Below are 21,818 nucleotides of genomic sequence, written 5' to 3' on the forward strand. Positions count from 1 at the left end.
ATTTCCAGCACAAATCCAGGTTTTCTCACCCTCCACCCCCACACACACAAACTCACTCTCCTGCTGGTAATAGCTCATCCAAAGTGACAACTCTCTTCACAATGTGTATGATAATCAAGGTGGGCCATTTCCTGCACAAATCCAGGTTCTCTCACCCCCTCACCCCCCTCCAAAAACCACACACACAAACTGACTCTCCTGCTGGTAATAGCTCATCCAAAGTGACCACTCTCCCTACAATGTGCATGATAATCAAGGTGGGTCATTTCCATCACAAAATCAGGTTCTCTCACCCCCCCCCTTTTTCCCAGGGACACAGACACACACACAAACTCACTCTCCTGTTTGTGTGTGTGTCTGTGTCCCCGGGAAAAAGGGGGGTGGGGGTGAGAGAGCCTGGATTTGTGCTGGACATGGCCCACCTTGATTATCATACACATTGTGAAGAGAGTTGTCACTTTGGATGGGCTATTACCAGCAGGAGAGTGAGTTTGTGTGTGGGGGGGTGGAGGGTGAGAAAACCTAGATTTGTGCTGGAAATGGCCCAACTTGATGATCACTTTAGATAAGCTATTACCAGCAGGACAGTGGGGTGGGAGGAGGTATTGTTTCATGATCTCTGTGTGTATATAATGTCTGCTGCAGTTTCCACGGTAGGCGTCCGATGGAGTGAGCTGTAGCTCACGAAAGCTCATGCTCAAATAAATTGGTTAGTCTCTAAGGTGCCACAAGTACTCCTTTTCTTTATGCAAATGTAAACTGATGACGTTATCTCTTGCAGACTTCTCCATCTCTCTGCTGCTGCTCACAGCTTTGTCAAACAGCAAAGTGGTATTAAGACCTTCTGAGTCTTCTGCTCCACACCTCTACAACTGCAGCATTGTTTTACGCAATATTTTGTGGTGCTTTATCCAGTCTAACTGGACATTCTTTTTGTTCTGTGTTTGTACAGCAGCTAGCATGAGATCCTCATCTCTGACTAAGACTCTAAATGCTATGGTAATACAAATAAAAACAATACTCATCTCATGCAAAGAAGCAGCACTTTCCCTGATATACATCTTAAATTCATTCTCTAAATTTATTTCAACTTCTAGTCATGTCACACTAAAGAATTCCTATGCCTTCCTCATGTTTACACCATTCAAGTACTTTTAGACAGTTATGAGATTCTTTACTATAATCCCTCTAAACTCACAATACAGGCCAATGGATGCACTAAATACCTATATAAAATGTCATGCTGTTCACCTTACTGAGTGTAGTAAATGGCCATGCCCGCAAAAATAAAAGAGCAAAACATGAAAATGCCATACAATCATTTAAGTTTTGGAAAGACCTGAATTAAGATTTATAGAATTGATCATTTCCATTTCTTCTCAATTTAGGCTCACTAGCTCTTCTCCCCAAAACCAAGAGAAAATATACCTTGATCATCATCATCACCACCATCAGCATCCATCGCATTTTCATCTTCATCTTCATCATCATAATTGTAATTAGGATCATAGGTAAGGTATTTAAGACAAATGTTTATAATGGTAGACACATGAGGATAAACTTCCTTAGGACATCTGTATAATAAATTTAACAAATTAAGTTTAACGTACAATATTAATATTGAACAATTAATTAACAATTCTTCTTTAACAGAAGAAATGTTTATCTATATGCTTTAGTACTGATTCCACTAGCAAATCTAATACTATCAGAATTCCCATTACATATCATATTTTTTCTCAGAATTCAACTCAGTTACAAACATTCAGTACAATCTGAAACTTGCTATACAAGAACTCAGGCCAAACTGACACAGGGTAAGTTAGAAGATTGGAAAAAATACAGAGTTTCACCTCCATAGATAGAATCAAACAAAATATAAATGTAGTACACTAGCCACTTTGTGGTCCTGTAGTTCAGTTCTCATAATTCAGCTCCCAAAAGGTACTGTGAAAATTATTGCTGTTGCAATCTGTCAAAGCAGAGGTCAAGGAAACAAGAAGATCCTCTCACCTCTTCAGGGAATGCAAAAGTAGAGGGACAGGGAAGTATGCTCTGCTGCTGCCTATGATTTATATTCATAGATTTTACGGCAAGAAGGGACCATTATGATCTTCTAATCTGACTGCTATCGAATCTTATGATGTACCTTTGGAAATAAGAACGTTCTGTCTCCACTAATGGGAATCTAGCACTTTCCATAAGCATTATATTTATAAAAACAATTTTCTTATCTGTCACTATATACGAATAGCAAATCATGGCCTATTGTGCCAGTCTGTTTACATATTACACTGATTATCAGTTAAATTACAAGATAGTGATAGAAAAATCTGCTTTAGCAATTCAGGTATGATCTCTGATTCAAAATCAGCAAAGGTATTTTGCACCACAAAGACCATCACTTCCATAAGGAAAGGAACACATTTCTTGTGGCTTACCTCAACTCTTTTCAATTGCTCAAGGACTAGCAATGACTTCTTATACAGTCAGTCAAATGACAACCAGTCAACTTGTAAGAAGGGAAAAAAAAAAACATACCTTAAAAGTAGCTTACCTCCTAACAAAAGATTCAAAAGCTTGAATGCAATATTCTCTTAGTTCATCATCATCTACATTACAAAATTTTACCACTAAAGGGATTATTTTCTCCAGATATTCACCTGAAAAAGGAAAATTAAAAATGATCATTCACATCTAAAAACATGCAGAATGAGAGAAAAATATATAAATTCTCTTACCTATTCTATGACCTGCTTGCCTACTGATAGCAGCAATACACTGTATATACGTCCTAGTTGTTGACATGGAATCATTTTTAGACAGCTCTGTCAACAGATGTTCAATGAGGTCAACAAAAACTATATTGCCACAACTCATAACCAGGTGACCAAGAGCAATGATGGTTCTTTTCCTCACAGCAAGCCTGGGACTAGTCAGCTGGGGGAGCAGACAGGTCAGAATTGAAGGGTGGAAGTTAACAAGCAGTCCTCCTTGCCTTAAAACAGACAAAACACAAACTCAAACCAACTGAATCTAGAACTGATTTCTTTCTTCTATTGTATCATTCTTATTCCAAGTATTCCCAAAATGCCATAGAAAATATATCAAGTGCAAGTAGAATTATTTGGAAAAACTAAGAAACTAATTAACTGCTTTCAGATATACCTTTAAAGTATACTGACAACTGAAACTGGTAACTAAAGAAGTTCTCAACAGCTTCAGAAGATAAATAATGAGTTATTTGATTAATCAGCTACGTTTAAATTAAATATATTTTAAATGTAACATTTGTATTCTGGTACAAAGTTTCATTTGTGTTCAATTTTCCTCATTTGAAACAAGTTACTCAACTGTTTCACATTTACAAAGCCTAAATTATAATCACCTAAAATTTAATTACTAGAAAAATCAAGTTCACAGTGATTTAATCAGTTAACACATAGCATTAACAATTACATTCTATCACCATTTTGTAACAAGGATGCTTACCTGCTCAGCATATCAGCCATGATATCCAAGGCCTCTAATTGTACAGACACATCTTCCTGCTTGGCTATAGCGCTTGTAAGACGCCCTGTGATCTTTTTACAAACATTAGCCGCTAACGCAGATCCTGAAAAGTACAACAAAACCTTAGCATTTTGACAGTAAAAATGTGTAAATCTAATACCAAATGTCATATACCAAATGTCATATTTGCAACAGTTGGAAATTACTTAGCAAAAATTCCTCCCAATGAAGACTATTTAATTGTCCAACATAAGCCTAAATTGACTGCTTTACACTAAAACTGAAAGGTTGCTCTACCTAGAAAAAGTTACTGAGCAAGGTGTTCTTTCATTAAGAAATCTGCATCCAACTCAAAGGAACAGAAAGCTGCTGGCATGGAAGCAGCAGAAAGTAGAGGCCATTGAAAGCCTACAACAGGGGTATTTGTTGACTGAAAGTGTGTGGAGCCAGAAGTAGATTATAGGTGGGAATAAAGAGAAACAACAGCAAGAAAGTTTACTGGGAGAAGTAGGGAGGTAACTTGACCTGGCTGTGAAGAACAGCTGGTATAGTGAAGTGCCAAGGAGTTTAAGTAGGTCATCATTAATTTTCAGCAGGGCAGATAAAAATCAATGAATTTTATTTTTAAAAAATTGCTTTTTATTTAAATCCATGTTTGATAAAAAATGCTTTTTGAGGAAAAAACCTATCTAAAGATAGTTTTAATTAAGATACACTAGAGCTTAAAGATATCTCATCATGGAATAGGGATTATAAATTCTAATTCTATAGTATGAGACAATATATTCATGTAACGTTTAAGAAAAGTTTTGTAAATGAGTTCCAATAGTTCACGGATTGGGGACCCAATCTTATGGGGTTTCAAGGGCTTCTGTATAGATTATTTAGGTTAATCTTTCTATCTACCCAATGGGACTCAGTGCTCAGTCTAGAAGATACCACCAGAGATGCTTCGGTTTTTTTGCAGTTCTCATACTGTGGATTTGTGTCTCCAGAGAGAACATGTTTGTTAACAGCAAAAATGTTTTTAAATAAATAAATAAAAATATATAGAGGTGAGAAATAACAAACCTCAACCGTATTGTCCCTCTGCAAGTTTGTGTACACAGAGTCAATCCCTTACCTCTCTCTAAAAGTGCAAAGTTTCAAAAAGTTCAATGAAATTGTTGGGGGCGGAATAGATCTGGACAAGGAGAAGAAGTCTGGAGATAAATGTGAGAAGGGAGAGACAGGCCGTAGAAACGAAACTGAAACTGTTTGAGCAGCATATTCCAGAAGTCTTGAGGCTTTCTGAGTGTAGCCTTCATTGACTTGAGATCTACCATACCATTCTCGCACTAGAAGGGAAAACCTATAAATGGCAGCAGGCTGTAAAAGAGATCCAGTTTGTTAATATTTTAATGAAGTTGCTCTACCTGTGGATAAGACAGGCATGAATGCAAAATGCCAACAGTGCAACAAAGAAATGCAAGGCCTGATTGCCCGAATGAAACATCATAAGAAGTGTTACTTCTCAGGAGGAAGCTGTGTTGAAGATGATGAAAGGAACATGTCTGAACATGCAGGATCTTCAGGTTGGTAAACATTTTTATTTCATACTTCTTTTTAAGGACTGCCTGTCTTCTTTCTGGACTATTCTTGAATTCTGTAGTTGTTACTCTATGGTACTATCATTTCACATGCAGCTGTCATAAAAAAATAAATAGCTGAAATAGGCAGATCTTCCGTTTACAATTTCATCTTTAAAGTAATACTGTCAGTGAATGCAATCAGTAATACTAAATGAGAAGTATGGTAATAATAATTAAATAACTGCACTGACTTATTTTGTTTCGAAGACTCCATCCTCAACATACAGGATTCTGAAGACTACAGTAACTCCTCACTTAAAGTCATACCGGTTAACATTGTTACGTTGCTGATCAATTAGGGAACATGCTCGTTTAAAGTTGTGCAATGCTCCACTCTTACGTTATTTGGCTGCCTGCTTTCTCCACAGTTGGCAGCCTCCCTATGCCCCCGCCTTCTCCTCCTCCCCACAGCGCCTCCCGTCCACCGGCAGACCCCGCGGATCAGCGCCTTCCCCCTCCTCCCCCCGCCCGCAACAATCAGCTGGCTTGCTTTGGAGGCTGGAGCGAGGACTTGGCATGCAGGCTCCCCTCCCTCTGGAACACCGCAAGCCAGCTGATTGCCCCAGGCAGGAGGTGGGGGGGAGGAAAGAGGAGCCCGCACGCCAAGTTCTCGCTCCTCCCCCCACCCCGCCTCCTAAACGCTGCAAGACAGCTGATTGCCCCGGGCAGGAGGAGTGAGGCCTCAGCGCGCCTCCCCCCCCTTCCCCTATCTCCTGTCTGCGGCAATTAGCTGGCTTGCGGCGTTTTGGAGGTGGGGGGGAAGAGGACTTGGCGCACAGGCTCACCCTCCCTCCCCAACGCAGCAAGCCAGCTGATTGCCCCGGGCAGGAGGGAGGAGCGAGGACTCTCCCCTCCCTCCCCTGCCTCCTGCCCGCGGCAATCAGCTGGCTTGTGGCGTTTAGAACGGAGGGGAGGGAGGAGCAAGGACGCAGCATGCAAGGTAAAGGGAGAGGCGGTGTGGGGGAGAAGACGCAGGTCAAGGATGGGGACTTGGGGGAAGGGGGGGAGTGGGCGGGCTGAGGGTTGTACCCCCCGGGTGCTTGCAGAGTAGGGGAAGCTGCCGCTGCTGCGCAACATGCTTCTCCTAGCCTACAACACCTTCAGCCTCCTTGCCTGCCTCATCTCCAGTGCCAGTGGGCTATGCCTGTGTAGGGTAAGGCAGGGGCACCTCCTCTGTTTAAAACTTATACCTGTATTAAATTTCTTGTTTAAAATGTATATAATGCCTTTTGTCTGGCAAAAAAATTTCCCTGGAACCTAATCCCCCGTATTTATAATTAATTCTTATGGAGATATTGGATTCGTTTAACATCGTTTCACTTAAAGTCGCATTTTTCAGGAACATAACTACAACGTTAAGTGAGGAGTTACTGTATCTACCTTCAAGATCACCATCATTTTCTATAGTTTCAGAGTTATCTGCCAATGACAGTGTTTCAGTCACATCATGTATGTCACATAGCCACAGTATATCACCTGTAGCAAAAAGAAAAAAAAACTCCATCATCCAAAAACCACCATAGATAAATTTGTGATAAGAACAAGCAGATTACAAAAAGAGGTAATTGGTGAAAAAATTGCCCAGTTTGTTTATGCAACAAACTCTCCTTTCTGTATGACTGAAAACCCACACTTCATTAACACGGTACATTCATTAAGATCAGGATACAGTCCACCCAATAGAGCAGATGTCGCAGGCAAATTGCTGGATAAAGTGTATGAAAGAGAAATTGAGCACTGTGCAAAAGGTCTAGCGGGTAAAATTGTTAACCTGAGTCTTGATGGGTGGAGCAATGTCCACAATGATCCTGTTGTATGTGCTTGTGTGACAACAGAAGAAGGGAATGTCTTCCTTATAGAAACAATTGATACAACAGGAAACGTACATACAGCAGAATACTTACAAGAAGTAGCAGTAAAAACTACAACAAATGGTGAAAAAAATTCAGATGTCTAGTACGCAGCTTGGTCACAGACAATACTGCAAATGTATCCAGGATGAGAAGAAATTTAGAAGAGAGTGAAGAGAGTCCCAAGCTAATAACGTACAGTTGCAGTGCTCATTTGATGCACATCCTAACCAAAGACTTCAGTGTCCCAGAAATAAAGTCTAATGTTGTTGAAATTACAAAATACTTCCATAACAACCCACTTTGCAGCAGCTGCTCTGAAAAAAGTGGGAGGAACCAAGCTAACTCTCCCACAAGACGTGCGATGGAACTCAGTAGTGTACTATTTTGAGGACTAAACCTCTAACCCGATATAACGCTGCCCTCGGGAGCCAAAAAATCTTACCATGTTATAGGTGAAACCGCGTTATATTGAACTTGCTTTGATCCACCAGAGCGTGCAGCCCCATCCCCAGGGCGCTGCTTTACCGCGTTATATCCGAATGCGTGTTATATCAGGTAGCATTATATCAGGGTAGAGGTGTATATCAAGACTGACCTAATCTGATGACAGTTTGTGAACAAAATCGTGAAAAAACAGATGGCACTGTCACAGTCAAAGTTCTCAACACTGGGCTGAAGAGAAATGTTGAACACATGCTGAGTGCCCTGAAGCCTATTTCTGTAGCCTTGAACAAAATGCAGGGAAATAGCTGTTTTATTGTTGACGCTGTTGAAATCTGGAAGGAACTGAATGAGATCTTAAAAAGAGAAATATGCAATGACAGAGTTAAATTACAAGCATTAAAAAAAATGAATGGGACAAGCACTATCTCCATCTCATTTTCTTGTAAATATTCTCAATACTCAGTACCAGGGTAAACCTTAACTGCTGTAGAAGAGAAGTTGGCTATGATATGGACATCCAGCAATCATCCCTCCATAATGCCAACTATAATAAACTTCAGAGCTAAGGGTGAACCATTCAAGAAATATATGTTTGCTGATGATGTTTTTCAAGAAAGTCACACCAGTGGACTGGTGGAAGTCACTTAAGCACTTGGATTCAGAGACTGTTGAAGTGATAAGTTCACTTTTAACAGCAGTAGCTTCTTCTGCCGGTGTAGAAAGAATATTCTCTTCCTTTGAACTAATTCATTCCAAATTGAGAAATCGTTTGGGACCCGAAAAAGCAGGAAAGCTTGTTTTTCTTTTCCAGATTATGAACAAACGGGAAAATGAAGCTGAAGACAACTGAGTTAGCTGCAGAAGCCAATATTTTAAGTTTCTCATGATGACCTGGCTGACATAGTCGATTTAATAATTGTTGTTGTTGGGTTTTTTTAATTTTTTTTGTAAACTATTTGAGTTAAAAACAATTTTAACAAAAACAAACCTGATTTTAAAAAACCTGAATGTTTAACTGAATTCAAAAATTCATATGCTTGTTTTGTTAAAATATTATATGTTTGCTGTTGAAGAGAAAAATCCAGAATACATAACAGTGTTGTTTTAGTTAAATAAAACAATGTAAATGTCTTTCTGGTGATGTTTTCCTCCTAATACAGCATGGCAAGAAAATCCTCCAAATATTAATGATTAACCTGTTGAATTGGAGATAGTTCACCTCCCAATGACTTCATAAATATCTGCTTCAATTACCTTTGGTAAATGAAATAACCAAACAATCATTCATTTTCTGATATAGCTGTAAAACTAAACTGAAAACTTTGCAGATCACTTTAAAAATGTATAGTGTGTACCTTCTAAAAAAGAAACCTACATCTATCTCTGAGTTGTGAAGAATATGTATTAAGGTTATAACAACCAACAAGAATGCACTTTTATGTAGGAATCCATGATTAAATCGAGTCTTCCTGACTAGTGATTTAAATCAAATCTACCCTGATTTTCAGGTTTTATTTTTCTGTTAATTCAGTTTTCTAAAAGTTAGTTGAAATAATCCTATAGCAATTACCTGGGGCATTTTATAGCGGAAAAGGTGTTTAAAATATTGTATCCGTAAAATTGAAATTACTCAGAGTGTGTTTTGAGTGGTTAGTTTATGCAAGATGCTAACAATTCCTTTTTAAACAATGAGAATAAGTTGAACTGTGTCCACTGTATCTTCACTGTGGCTCTTCCCCCAGCATGGACTGCTCTAAATTTGTACGTACAGTTGCATGAACTCAAGTATCCTTTGTGGTGATGGTACTCAATTGCCTGGTGGAGGCTTTGTATTTGTAAGAGTATTGACAGCCACCCAATGGCTGAAACTTTCAATGCTACCTGATTGGCCGTGTGTGCAATGTCTTCAGTAAACATGGAACATTATGAGCTACAAACAAACAATTTTAAAACTTAGGTTTTAGACACAATTTGGAAAATTATATCAGGCAGAAATAACAATTTTACTGTTTTGACCTTAAAAGCCAATCCATTTCTTTATTAATTTAACAGATCCCTAACAACACTACATAAACTAAAAAATTCACCTCGTAAGATGAGCCACCTATTGGGTGATATATTTGCATCACCATGCAGGCTGGGGAAAAGGAAGGAAGCAAGCAGTCCAAATGCATTGTATTAAAAGAGCTATAAATCATAAGGCTGTATTTGACTCTTTGCAATAGAACCTTTAGTTTAATGAATATTCATTTTTTCCTTTGCCTCTAGATTAGAGAGAGCAACAAAACCGACTTATCTTTTTTTAAAAAACAGTCCAAATCTATTATCTATGAAATATCTATTTTCTCCCTCATTTCATGATTATTAGCTCTTTGTTTAGGCGTTTTTGCCAGAAGATTCATTAACCAGCATAAAAGCCTAACTGGAAATCACTTACTATAACTTTCTTCTTATAAATTATTGTATATGCTTATTTCTGCTAAAGGTTAAACAAGCATGACTGTTTTTTGTTTTATTTGAGGACCGTAAAGGGATGTAGGCACATCCCTGGGAAGGATTTTTTAAGTTAACATATGCTTTAATGGTGAGTCTTGTAATTTAGCATAAAACATCTTTAAATTTTAAAATATTTAATAGGATGTTTGAGAGGATTTTTCAATACATAATGCAAAATAGGTAACATTTAGAGAGACTGCTTCCTAATGTCTAATTAAACACGTGTCAGAACACCTAGCATACATCCAGTGGCTGTAGGTAAGTGGGAGAGGACACATAGCATGGCCTAGAAAGAGGCACAAAACCAGTTCTAATCCAATAACTAGGGACTGACAAGAAAATACGATGCCATAATTTCTTTCTGAGCTAGGACTGGGGAGAAAGTTGGGGAAAAGATTTGCTCCATATGATACCCAAACGCTTTAGAGACTACCGTATTACAGATTTCAGGAGAGTAGGAACGAAGGCCTGGTAAAACAGAGAAATTGGAAGTAAGTTCAAATCTTTCTGAAGATTTGAGTCAGCTTCTCCCCTGTAAAGAACAGGTGGAGGAAAGACGAGAGACTAAAAAGGAGACAAAAGAAATTGTATACCAGGGAATAAAGAAGCCAAGAAAAAAACAGAAATGGAAGTAGTCCTAAAGAACCCCTAAAGAATATCATCTGCGTAAGTGAGTTATGCTGAATAAAATTAAAATGTTAGACACTACATTGTGGCCATATTCTACCATCACTGTTTATGCTACTACAGTTGAGAAACTGTGCTGTGGATCAAACATAACAGAGTATTCATTTTTGGCCTGCAAACCATGGTTAAAAAGAAAGTAAATAGAAATTCTCCATCAGTGCTATTTGAAAAATTTCAAAACAAGCAATTTTTTGCACATTTTCTTCCAGTTTATAGCATAGACAAAATTTCAGCATTTTTTTTTTTTTAACCAATTCTACTTATCCAGTCTTATAACTGTGTTAGACTGTTTAGTTTTTCTGCAGGTTGCCCTTTGTAATCAACCTAACACAAGAACTCCAGTCCCCAAATCCATTGTGAGTTATCATTCCCTTCTAGCCGAGTCAAATTAACATACTGCACTCACTGTGGTATTTGAGCACCTTCTAGGTTTAAAAGAACAAAGTGACGAACATTTGGCAAGTGGCATTCCTCGAGATTGCCTTGTTAATTTTATAGTGGAAGTCAGGCTGTTTGAAGTTCTGTAATTCTATAATTAGAAACACTAGGTACATCTCAAAACACATACTGGGAAAAGAAATTATCACAATCCCATTAAAGAAAAGTCATCTCAATTTAAAAGTGTATTGTCAATTTTTTAAAAATTTACCCAAATGAGATTTAACTACTATTGTTAAAAAGCCTAGGAATATTGTGCCCGAAAATATTTAAGGTAGATATCTATAGCAGATGTAATCTGAAATTACTTCCAGCTGTTTTTACAGTGACTTGACTTCAAGTTTACCCCATCTCTTTACATATCATAAATAGGTAACAGTATGTATAACAGAAGCACCACACAAATGATTGTCTCCAACAAAAGTGAATTTCAAGTCAACAGTCACTGAAGGACAACTGAATCTTGTTCACTGAAGGACACTAGCTTACAATGAAATAATTGGATATAGAGAAATAAAGTCAGACCTCATGTTTTAAAAACAGAGAAGGGGAGAAGAATGTCATTTCTTACCACTGGAAGCTGGAGGAAGTTCTCCAATGACTGTTTTAAGGCCAATGCTTGAAATATCACGTAGCTGCTCTTTATCTGAAAGCATATTGGTACAGAGGGTATCCACAATGGTCTCCACTTGATATTCCTTCACTTTACTCACCAAAGGACCAAGACTGAAATAAAACAAAAAAATGATGCAAATAAATCTGCAGGTTTAAACAGAAGTGATATCCAGCTACATATACCACTTTTATATTAAGAATCCTTCAAAACATATTAAAAAATGTATTCACAGAGCCATTGTTAATACTGATGTTTGCAGGGTTGAGATAGTGTTGCTATTATTTCTGCATTATTTCTATTTAGTAGTATTCTTGATGTGAAAACCAAGTTTCAGTTACTTAGGGTACAATCCTTCCCCACCCACCCCCTGTAAATCTTCTGACACAATGAATCACTGTTTTAGACACATTTGCTTTGTATCAGGAATTTTAAATCCTCCAGATCCAACAGACGTTGTATCAGTGTTGTTACTTCTTCATACTCTCAAACCCTGGAGTAAAAAATAGAGTTGTCAGCTAATGCCACAACTTGTAACAAAATTACCATATCCACTGACATTAGTTTGTATGCTTCACCATCAGTACATAACATATTCATAGACTCACAGACAGATTCCTATACTACAAGGAACCATTGTGATCATCTAGTATGAAACTCCTGTATAAAATAGGCCACAAGACTTCTCCAAAATAATTCCTACAGCACATCTTTTAAAAAATCATCCAACCTTGATTTAGTGAACCTTGGTAAATTGTTACAATGGTTAATTACCCTCACTGTCAAAAATGTACATCTTAATTCCATTTTGAATTTGTCGAGCTTCCATAACATTGGATCATCTTATGCCTTTCTCTGCTAGACTGAAGAGACCACTATCAAATATTTGCCCCATGCAGGTACTTATTAGGGATGTAAAATATTAAATGGTTAAATGGTAAGCATTAGTCTTACTGGTTCACCCACCCTGTTAACCCCCAGCCCCGGGCCACACCGGTTGGAGCAGCCCTGGCCCCAGACTGGCCAGAGCAGCCCCAGCCCCTCTCCCTTTAATCAGTTAACTGATTAAAAGATATAATTTTAATTGTTTAAACAGTTAACTTTTAAAATTATATTTACATGCCTAGTACTTATAGACTGTAATGAAGTCATCCGTTAACCTTCTCTTTATTATGCTAAATAAATTGAGCTCCTTGGGGGGTTTATCACGCTAAGGCATGTTTTCAAATGCTCCTCATGGTGGTTCTCTGAACCCTTTCCAATTTATTAACATCCTTCTTGAACTGTGGGCATCAAAACTAGACACAGTACTTCAGCAGCGGTTGCACCAATCCCAAAGACAGAGGTAAAATAACCGAACTATTCCTACTCAAGATTCCCCTGATTATGCATCCAAGGATAACATTAGCCCTTTTAACTACAGCATCACACTGAGAACTCATGTTCAGCTAATTATCCACCATGACCCCCCAAAAGAGTCACAAAATCAAGTATATATAGACATAGCAGGGTAACAGTGAATTATTTGATTGTGTCATTACTCTAGACATGCTCCGAGCAAGGTATAACCACACAAAGACTCCTTCCAGTGCCTTAATGTGTGTCAACATAAAACAGATGGAAGAACAAAGGCAATGAAACTTTGCATCCAAGTTCTGTTGACTCCAAAGAAAGCCCAGTAACTGGTGGAGTGGTTGTCTGGTTACATGCCTTCTTTGTTTTTTGAATCTGTGATGGTTCTTTTACTCAGTGCTTTACCCATTTGGGTGGCGATGCAATCCCATATTCTTTAATCAGCAACATCTATTTGCACAGAATGTTGTGATCATGAGTTTCTATATTAATGGGCCAATTAGCATTACTACTGGAAAACCTAGTATAGTGGTAAAAAGTAAAGCATGCCTTCCTTAAACATTTTCCCAGCCTTCCCCACACTATTACCTCTTCTAATGTATTTTCCATAATTGATGTGGTGGTTCTCCAAAAGGCTACAATGTAAAGTAAGAAGGTGCTGCTGTTTTTAACAGCTCTATTTCCCTCATGCATTAAAATGCATCAGTTTATCAGTGAAATATTAATTTTCTACTTTTTAGTTAGCATTCCAAAGTAAAAAAGACAGCTGAAGAATTAACTGGATTTTTTTTTACTTGCCTATCAAAAGGCTTCAGCACATTCCAACTATATGGCCAAGTTCTGTTCAAGTTACACAGAACTTTTAGAATTTGGCTGCAATCATTATTACTAGTGATAACCCAAGCCAGAAATCCCAGCTTGACTTTCAGATTTAGTTTGCATGGCTGACTACACCACTGGTGTGCTGAGACCACTACCTACTTAAGCTGATCAATTAGGTCTCACTGTTGCTTGTACAGAAACTCCTCACTTAAAGTCGTCCTCGTTAAAGTTGTTTTGTTGTTATGTTGCTGATCAATTTGGGAACATGCTCATTTAAAGTTGTGCAATGCTCCCTTCTAATGTCCTTTGGCAGCCACCTGCTTTGTCCACTGCTTGCAGAAAGAGCAGCCCCTTGCAGCTAGCTGGTGGGTGGTTGGAAGCAGGGTGGACCAGCAGCCCCCCCATCAGCTCCCCGCTCCCCTAAGTTCCCTGTGCAGCAGCTGCTCAGCAGGCTATCAATTGCCGGCAGTTCAGCTGTCTCTCCCCCCACTGCCATGTGCTGCTCCTGCCCTCTGCCTTGGAGCTGCTCCCCGAAACTCCTGCTTGCTGTGGGGGGAGGAGGGGAGGGGAAGAAGAGGGAGGTTAATGTCAGGGTGTCCCCCTCCCCCCGCTTACCCCATCTTCCATAGAGCAGGGGGGACACACCGAGATAGGGAGCTGCTGCCTTACGCAGCAACTGCAGCTGCAGTCCGGTTTCAGCTTGCTGATTTAATTCACAAGGCAGTGTACTTCTGACCCCACTCTTCATACTTAAAGGGGAAATGTGCATCTCTCTCTCAAACACACACAGGGTGTGTGTCTGTCTGCCCTCCCTCCTTTCCTGCTGCCTTGTAGTGTGTGAGAGTTAACCCCTGAGGGCTCAGCCAATTGCTAGTTCATCATTTAGCAGTAAGGCATTCCCTGGGAAATATCCCACCCTCTAACTCCTCCACCTCAATCAAGCTTCACAATCATCACCACTGTGTAGCTGTATTAAAAATGAAAAAAATGGTGAAAAAAATGTACCTGGAACCCAACCCCCTCATTTACATTATGGGAAAATTGATTATGGGAAAATGGGATTCGGTTAACATCATTTTGCTTAAAGTTGCATTTTTCAGGAACATAACTACAACATTAAGTGAGGAGATCCTCTAGTCCTCTGATTGTAGCAATCTGTTGCCTCTCATTTTATAATTATATTGTAAACTCTTTGGAGCAGATACCATTTTTTGTTTTGTTTGTACAGTGCCCACCACAATGAGGTCTTGGGTATACGACTAGGGCTCCTGGCCACTATGGCAATGCAAATTATAAGTATTGATAGTTAGGAAAAAACCCTATACTTCAATATAGAGAAAAATTGATTAGGTAAATCACTGACACAATCATGGAACACAATGGGAACACAATGCTGTTTTTACATAGTCACTTTTTACACTAGAATCATACAAAGCAAATCTAGCTTGTCTACACTATGCAGCTTTTAGCGACAAGGCTGTGTCGACACAGCCTTGTTGCTAAAAGTCAGCGTGTGTGAACACTCTGTCGGTATTTTGTCGGCACTTTTGCTGACAAAATACTTCCAGCCGACAAAGCCGCATTCGCACTGCCACTTGCATCAGCAAAACTTTTGTCTTTTGCAGGGGGCTTTTTTAAGTACCAGTGAAAGACAAAAGTTTTGTCAACAATGGCGCAATATAGACATACCCTTAGTCTTGAAATAAAGGGGGGGGGGGGGAGTAATGTATTACTAGTATTCGTATTTAGTAATGTATTACTAAAGTAATATACCACCTATTAAAAAAGACTCCTTGAAAAATTCTACTCATCTGCAGCAACAATGCATTAGCAAATGACAAAACTTCCTCCCCCATAAGATTTGTCAAGTCACCCCTTTCTGTCTCCCCCTTCCTGTTTTGGATTTGTGCATTTATTTTCTTCACCTTCTTATTTCTGCTAGTGCCCCCCATCAATGCATAATGTCTCTCCCAAGTAGTTAACCTACCTTGTGGATAAAGGACCCCCATTCTTTGAAGCAGGAAAACTTTCCAGATCCCTATTACCAACTCTTTAACCTCCCATACTACTGTCAAACATACCGCATAACAATCAACCTACCTCACTCCAGGGAACAAGTGTCATTCCCCAGAGTGTTCCAAACCCAAATTGGTCCCGACAGCAAGAGAGAGTTTGGTCCCCAATTACCATACACAATAACCAGGCTGTAAGTAACAGAGCTCCCCCCTCATTTTGTCAGCTTCCTGCCCCCTCGTTTTTGGTACACCTCTTATCACTGCCAATTTTCTCCTTAAGATCAAGCCTACAATGCTGCTCTGAACAGAGTCCTTTGTCAGCCACGCCTGCAGACACATAGTATACACTTAACTCAAAACTTATTTCACGCCAATGCTGCTCTCCTCAAGCTAGTATTTGTTTTTCTCCCTCCAAATGAGTGGATGATTGTGTCTGTTTTGGCTGCCCATATATAGAGAGCTTCCCTAGTAGTTGTGCTTTGCAGCTGCCACTTCTGCAGAAATGCTATGGGTTAGTTCAAGAGCATATGGGTGTGACTCACCCAGGACTGGCAACAATAGCGAGTTGCACTCCCAGTTAATATGTAGCTACACCAGAGCAACTAAAGCCAAAACTAGAGGAGGCAAAAGACAATCAAGAGGTCGTACACAATGCTATCTTTAAGGACAGTAAAGTCAAGTCAGAGAGCTTACAACTGCTCAACAGGTGTAAACAGTTTGGTTAAGCCTGTGGGTGAGTATTCAGGAGGGGAGAAGAACAGTGTCTGACATATTTGCCAGGTCACGATTTTTACCCAAGTATTTCTCAAAGATTTCCACCACTTTGTTGCCATTGTTGCTCCTTGGGAAGATCACAACTACAAAGAACTGTAACTTGCTGATATCAAAATACGTATAACCACTGTAAGAGAAGAACACGATAACAAAGCAATTCAATCTAAAGACACTATCTGAGACCACATTACAAATGTTGGGATGGAAGCAAGATTTCTTTTTCACACTGAACTCAGAATAGCAGCTCTATATACCTGCTTCTCACACACGTTTGTTTTAGTTGAGGTATTCAGAAAACTAATATTTTCTGAGTTGTGTAGGGGCACTGAACATTAATTTTGAGTAGCTTTATTTTATTTCACTAACAGTCGAACTGAAAACCACCATGAAGCTTGAGTGAACTACACAGTGATCAAAGCAATTAAGAATAAGGAAAACACAAAGACAAAGCTTAAGTTTTCAAACCTTGACCGGCTCTTTCTTAAAGCATTTCACACTCCTGATACTACAAAGAAGTCTGATCCCCACACCGTGAGTCAAAAGCTTATTAAAATACGTGTGGCACTCAGAAGTTTAACAAGCTGATATCTATGGAAAAATAAAATAGAGATTATAGTGTATAGAGCCCTGTGCAGAAACAAAATTTGTATCCGCATCCGATCCGCAAACATGGTCCACAGATATCTGCATATATAGTGTATATCCACAGATTTGCAGGGCTCCAAGCATAGTCAAGGCAGTGACTATTTCCTCCTCTATGCTTGAAAAGCTCCTACCAACTTTCTGAGGTCTACTGTAAAACAGTAATAAACATCATGCAAATGACAAATCTAGAAGGACAACAACAGTGATTAAACTATCACACTTTTGGAAAGTAAGTTCAGACACAAATTAGTTTTATCTGATTTAAAGTGTGATACTTGCTTCATTTACATATCACAGCATTTGACAATGGGAGCCCTAGAAAAATCAAGATAAAATAAAAAAAAACTTTAATACCACAAGTTGCGTAGGTGTAGAAAATGTCAACCTCATACATTTTAGTTAACAAATAATACTGAAATTACAAGATTATACAGAATTTAATCTGATTTGCTGAATGTTGCAACACAATTGCAGTAAGATCTAGTGAACAAACAAAACACTTCTATACTTGAGCTGTAACTCTTTGAGATTACTAGAAAGATATACTATTTGGATGGGCAGAGTCCAATTCCTTTCAGACATTGATCTAGCCACCTACGAGAGATTGACACCCTGCTTCCATGTAGACCCCCGCAAAGCTCCTGAACTTGAATGTCTTCTTTGGAAAACTGTAGTCCCACCTGGAGAAGAGTCACTGAAAGGCAGACATCTACAACACACTGTCAGAGCAAATGAAGAAGATGGCACTCCCATACCCAGTCCCAGTGCCAAGTGAAAGCAAAAGGCTCCAGCAGAAATACTAGAAGGAAAGAACCTCTGACAAAACTCCCACTATCTGCCTGTACTATGAGGAACTGTACCATATTTTTTTCCAAGAGATGCCACTGTTGTCTGAGATCCCTTGAGGTCGAGGATGATCTTTCACAGGTTTTATTTTTCATGGGTCCTTTGGTCACTGAGGAGTCCGATCCTTGAGCCACAGGCTCGTTGACAGACATTGCAGGTGGTGTTGGGCCGGTTGGGCCGTGATTGCTGCATGACAGTTGTCTTTTCTTTCCTTTCTTTTCTGGCGTTTTTCTGCAACCAGGGCAAGGTGATCTTCCTCAAGAGTGGACATTCCCTCTCTGGCAAGTCTTGGCCAGTTAACCATATCCTGGGCTGCTGTCTCCTAGTGTGTGCTGCTGATGCCACATCTCTTGATGTGTATCTTGAGGATGTCTTTAAAGCGTTTCTTTTGGCCTCCCCATTTCCTTTCTCCCTTGGTGAGTTGGGTATACAGCAGTTATTCTGGTAAGGGTCTATCAGGCATGCACACACAGTGCCCACTCCACCTCAGCTGGTGCTGGATAATCAGGGCCTCAGCACTGAAGATGTTGGCCTCTGTGAGGACACCGACATTAGTGCAACGATGCTCCCACTTTATGTTGAAGATCTTCCGAAGAAAGTGCTGGTGCTGGCATTCCAAGTTTTTCAGGTGTTTTCTATAGGTCACCCAAGACTCACACCCATAGAGGAGATTTGGGATTACCACCACTTTAGACACTAAAAGTCTAGTATGTGTTCTTATGTTGTGATTGTTGAACACCCAGTGAGACAGTCTGGCAAAGGCAAAGCTGGCACAGCACATTCTGTGCTGAATCTCGATGTCTATGTCTGTCCTCTGTGAAAGAGGGCTGCCAAGATACGCAAAGTTTTCTACATTTTCAAGTTCTTCTTTGTCAATGTAGATCTTCCTTGCTGGGCCTGATGATTGACTGGGCACTGACTTGTAGAGAACTTTTGTTTTGCCAGTGTTCAGAGTTAGCCCTAGGCTTTTGTAAGCTTCAGAGAAGCAATTAAGGGCTGTTTGTAGATCCTCCTTTGAGCGTGCAACTACAGCACAATCATCTGCTTAACCGAGTTCGGCTATTGTTGCCGATATTACTTTAGTGCTGGCACGGAATTGAGAAAGGTTGAAGACGTTGCCGTCAATCCGATATTGGATGCCAATGCCCTGTGGTAGACGGTCTGGGGTTAATGTTTTTATAGCTGCTAAGAAAATGGAGAAAAAGGTGGGTGCCAGTACAAAACCTTGTTTTACGCCAGTTCGAATGACAGAGTGCACAGAGGTAGAGCCACTGCACAGGATGGAGGCAGTCATCTGGCCTGGAGGAGTCTTACAATGGTGATAAATTTGCTTGGGCAGCCAAACTTTGACATGATTTTCCACAGAGCCTAGCAGTTAACAGAGGCGAAGGCTTTGGTCAGATAAATAAAGGCCATATACAGTTCTTGGTGGTGTTCTTGATTTGCGCAGTCAGGCAGATCCAGGAAAAACGTCATGTTGGTGGTGTCTTGTGATGTTCTGAAGCCACACTGGGACTCTGGAAGTACTACCTCTGCAAGAGGGAGCAGGCGATTCAGTAAGATTCTAGCAAGAATCTTCCCAGCGATGGAGAGGAGGGCAATGCCTCCATAGTTGCCACAGTCGGCCCTGTCTCCCTTTTTGAAAATGGTAATGATGTTAGCATTATGTAAGTCAGCAGAGATTTCTTTGGTGCGCCAGATTTTGAGAAGCAACAAGTGAAGCTTGTTAGTGTTTCTCCCCCACTTTCAATACTTCAGCTGGTATGCCATCAGGACCTGGTGCTTTATTGTTCTTCATTTGTTTAATTGCTTTGCAGACCTCCTCAGGTGTTGGTGGGTTGGCAAGAGTTTCCCAGATTGGGTGCTGAGGGATGGAGTCGATGGCGTCGTCAGTCACAGTGAATTCTCAATTTAGAAACTTTTGGTAGTGTTCCTTCCAGCGCTCTTTGATTGATTTGTTATCTTTAAGAAGGGTACTACCATCTTCAGATATCAGAGATGTGAGGCCACATGAGCTTGGTCCATACGGGGTCTTTGTCTCACAAAAAAAGCTCCCCATATCATATCTGTCAGCCAGGGGTGAAAATAAATTAGAGGACTTACCGGTATGCTGGAGTCCTGAGCAGGGGGTGTGGCCTCAACCAGAAGAGGCAGGGCCTTAAATCCCCGGGCCCTTTAAATCTTGATTTAAATGGCCAGAGCTCCAGCTTCGGTAGTGGCGGCTGGGAGCCCGGGGCCTTTAAGTCACCCCCGAGCTACCAGCTGCAAAGACGGCTGGGAGCCCCAGGGCTCAGGGGCGATTTAAAGGGCCCAGGGCTCCAGCTGCCGCTACCGCAGTGGAGCCCTTTAAATCACTGATCAGCCCTGGGGGCTCCCGGCTGCCACCACTACCCCAGGACTCTGGCAGAGCTTTAAAGGGCCTGGGGCTCCGCTGTGGTAGCAGCTGCCGGAGCCCTGAGCCCTTTAAATCCCCGCCTGAGCCCTGCTGCCCAAACCCTGGGGTAGTGGTGGTCGAGTGGCATCGGGTATTTAAAGGGCCCCGGGGCTCCAGCTGTCGTTACCGCCCCGGCCCTTTAAATGCCCGCCGGAGCCCCACCGCCGCTACCCCAGGGCTTTGGCAGCAGGGCTCCGGCGGGAATTTAAAGGGCCGGGGCAGTAGTGGTAGCTGGAGCGCCGGGGCTCTTTAAATCCCCGCCAGAGCTCCCCCACCCCTACCCTGGGGCTCGAGCAGCAGGGCTCAGGCAGGAATTTAAAAGGCTTGGGGCTCCAGCTGCTGCTACCGCCCCGGCCCTTTAAATCTCCTCCAGAGCCCTGCCGCCGCTATCCCAGGGCTTCGGCAGCAGGCTCTGGCGGGGATTTAAAGGGCCCTGGGGGGGGGGGGGAGGAGAGTGGTGACTGGAGCTCCAGGGCCCTTTAAATCCCCGCCGCAGCTACCCCAGGGCTTTAAATTGCCCTCTCGGAAAGCCGGACCTGGTACGGCGCACCAGCTCTTACTGGTGTACTAGGGCCGTACTAGGGCGTACCAGCTTACTTTCACCTCTGCTGTCAGTGAACATTTAGATTTCTTTTGCTTTGTCCTCCCATCATTGTTTTTAATTTATCGGATCCTCCTTTGAACTTCAGCTTTGAGCTGATGGAAAGAGCTCTGCTTCCGACTGGATAGTGGTTGCATCCCAAACTGATCTGGTGGACAGTTCTCCACAAAGCACTCTAGACAATACAGAACACAACCAAGACATCACAGAAAGTTCCCTTGACCTCACATGTACCATTGAGCCCAACCAGAAAGGGTTCTTGGCTGCCCAGAAAAATTATGACAGCAGATTCAGAGATTACACAAGAACCCCATGTAGACAGCCAGATTGAAACTGCTGTGGAGGAGGGCTCTACGAGCAAACAGCCTGATGATAATGCAGAGTGGAATTCTACCAGTATTACGTGCTGAATTACAATACAATGGTGTAGGAGGATTTAAAGTATTTTTTCCCCACGTAGTACCTGTCTGCCACCATGTTGAGTGGAGACAGAAGCATCTCTCTACCTGCCTGGCTGAGGCTGACAAATGTTTTTGTTTGTTTGTTTGCGGGGGGGGGGGGGGGGGAGGGAGCTGACAAGAGGAAATGTTCAAGGAACTACTGACTGCATCCTGACAGAGAGCCATGAAGACAGAAGGGTGGGGAAATGGTTT

The 21,818-nt window shown here is 41.0% G+C and overlaps 1 protein-coding gene across 1 annotated transcript in view; it reads right to left on the reverse strand.

Moving 5' to 3' along the window:
• The window catches only part of CAND1 (cullin associated and neddylation dissociated 1), a 52,059-nt gene that overhangs the window by 14,568 nt on the left and 15,673 nt on the right, over positions 1-21,818 (reverse strand). The window contains exons 3-7 of the mRNA XM_084631028.1: positions 11,634-11,788; positions 3,493-3,616; positions 2,742-2,998; positions 2,558-2,663; positions 1,429-1,574 (exon numbers count right to left, since the gene is read on the reverse strand). Coding sequence (XP_084487154.1) covers positions 1,429-1,574; positions 2,558-2,663; positions 2,742-2,998; positions 3,493-3,616; positions 11,634-11,788 — 788 coding nt within the window. The remainder of the gene's footprint in view (positions 1-1,428; positions 1,575-2,557; positions 2,664-2,741; positions 2,999-3,492; positions 3,617-11,633; positions 11,789-21,818) is intronic.

This window comes from Lepidochelys olivacea, assembly GCF_965140295.1.
Source record: "Lepidochelys olivacea isolate rLepOli2 genome assembly, chromosome: 1".
NCBI lineage: Eukaryota > Metazoa > Chordata > Testudines > Cheloniidae > Lepidochelys > Lepidochelys olivacea.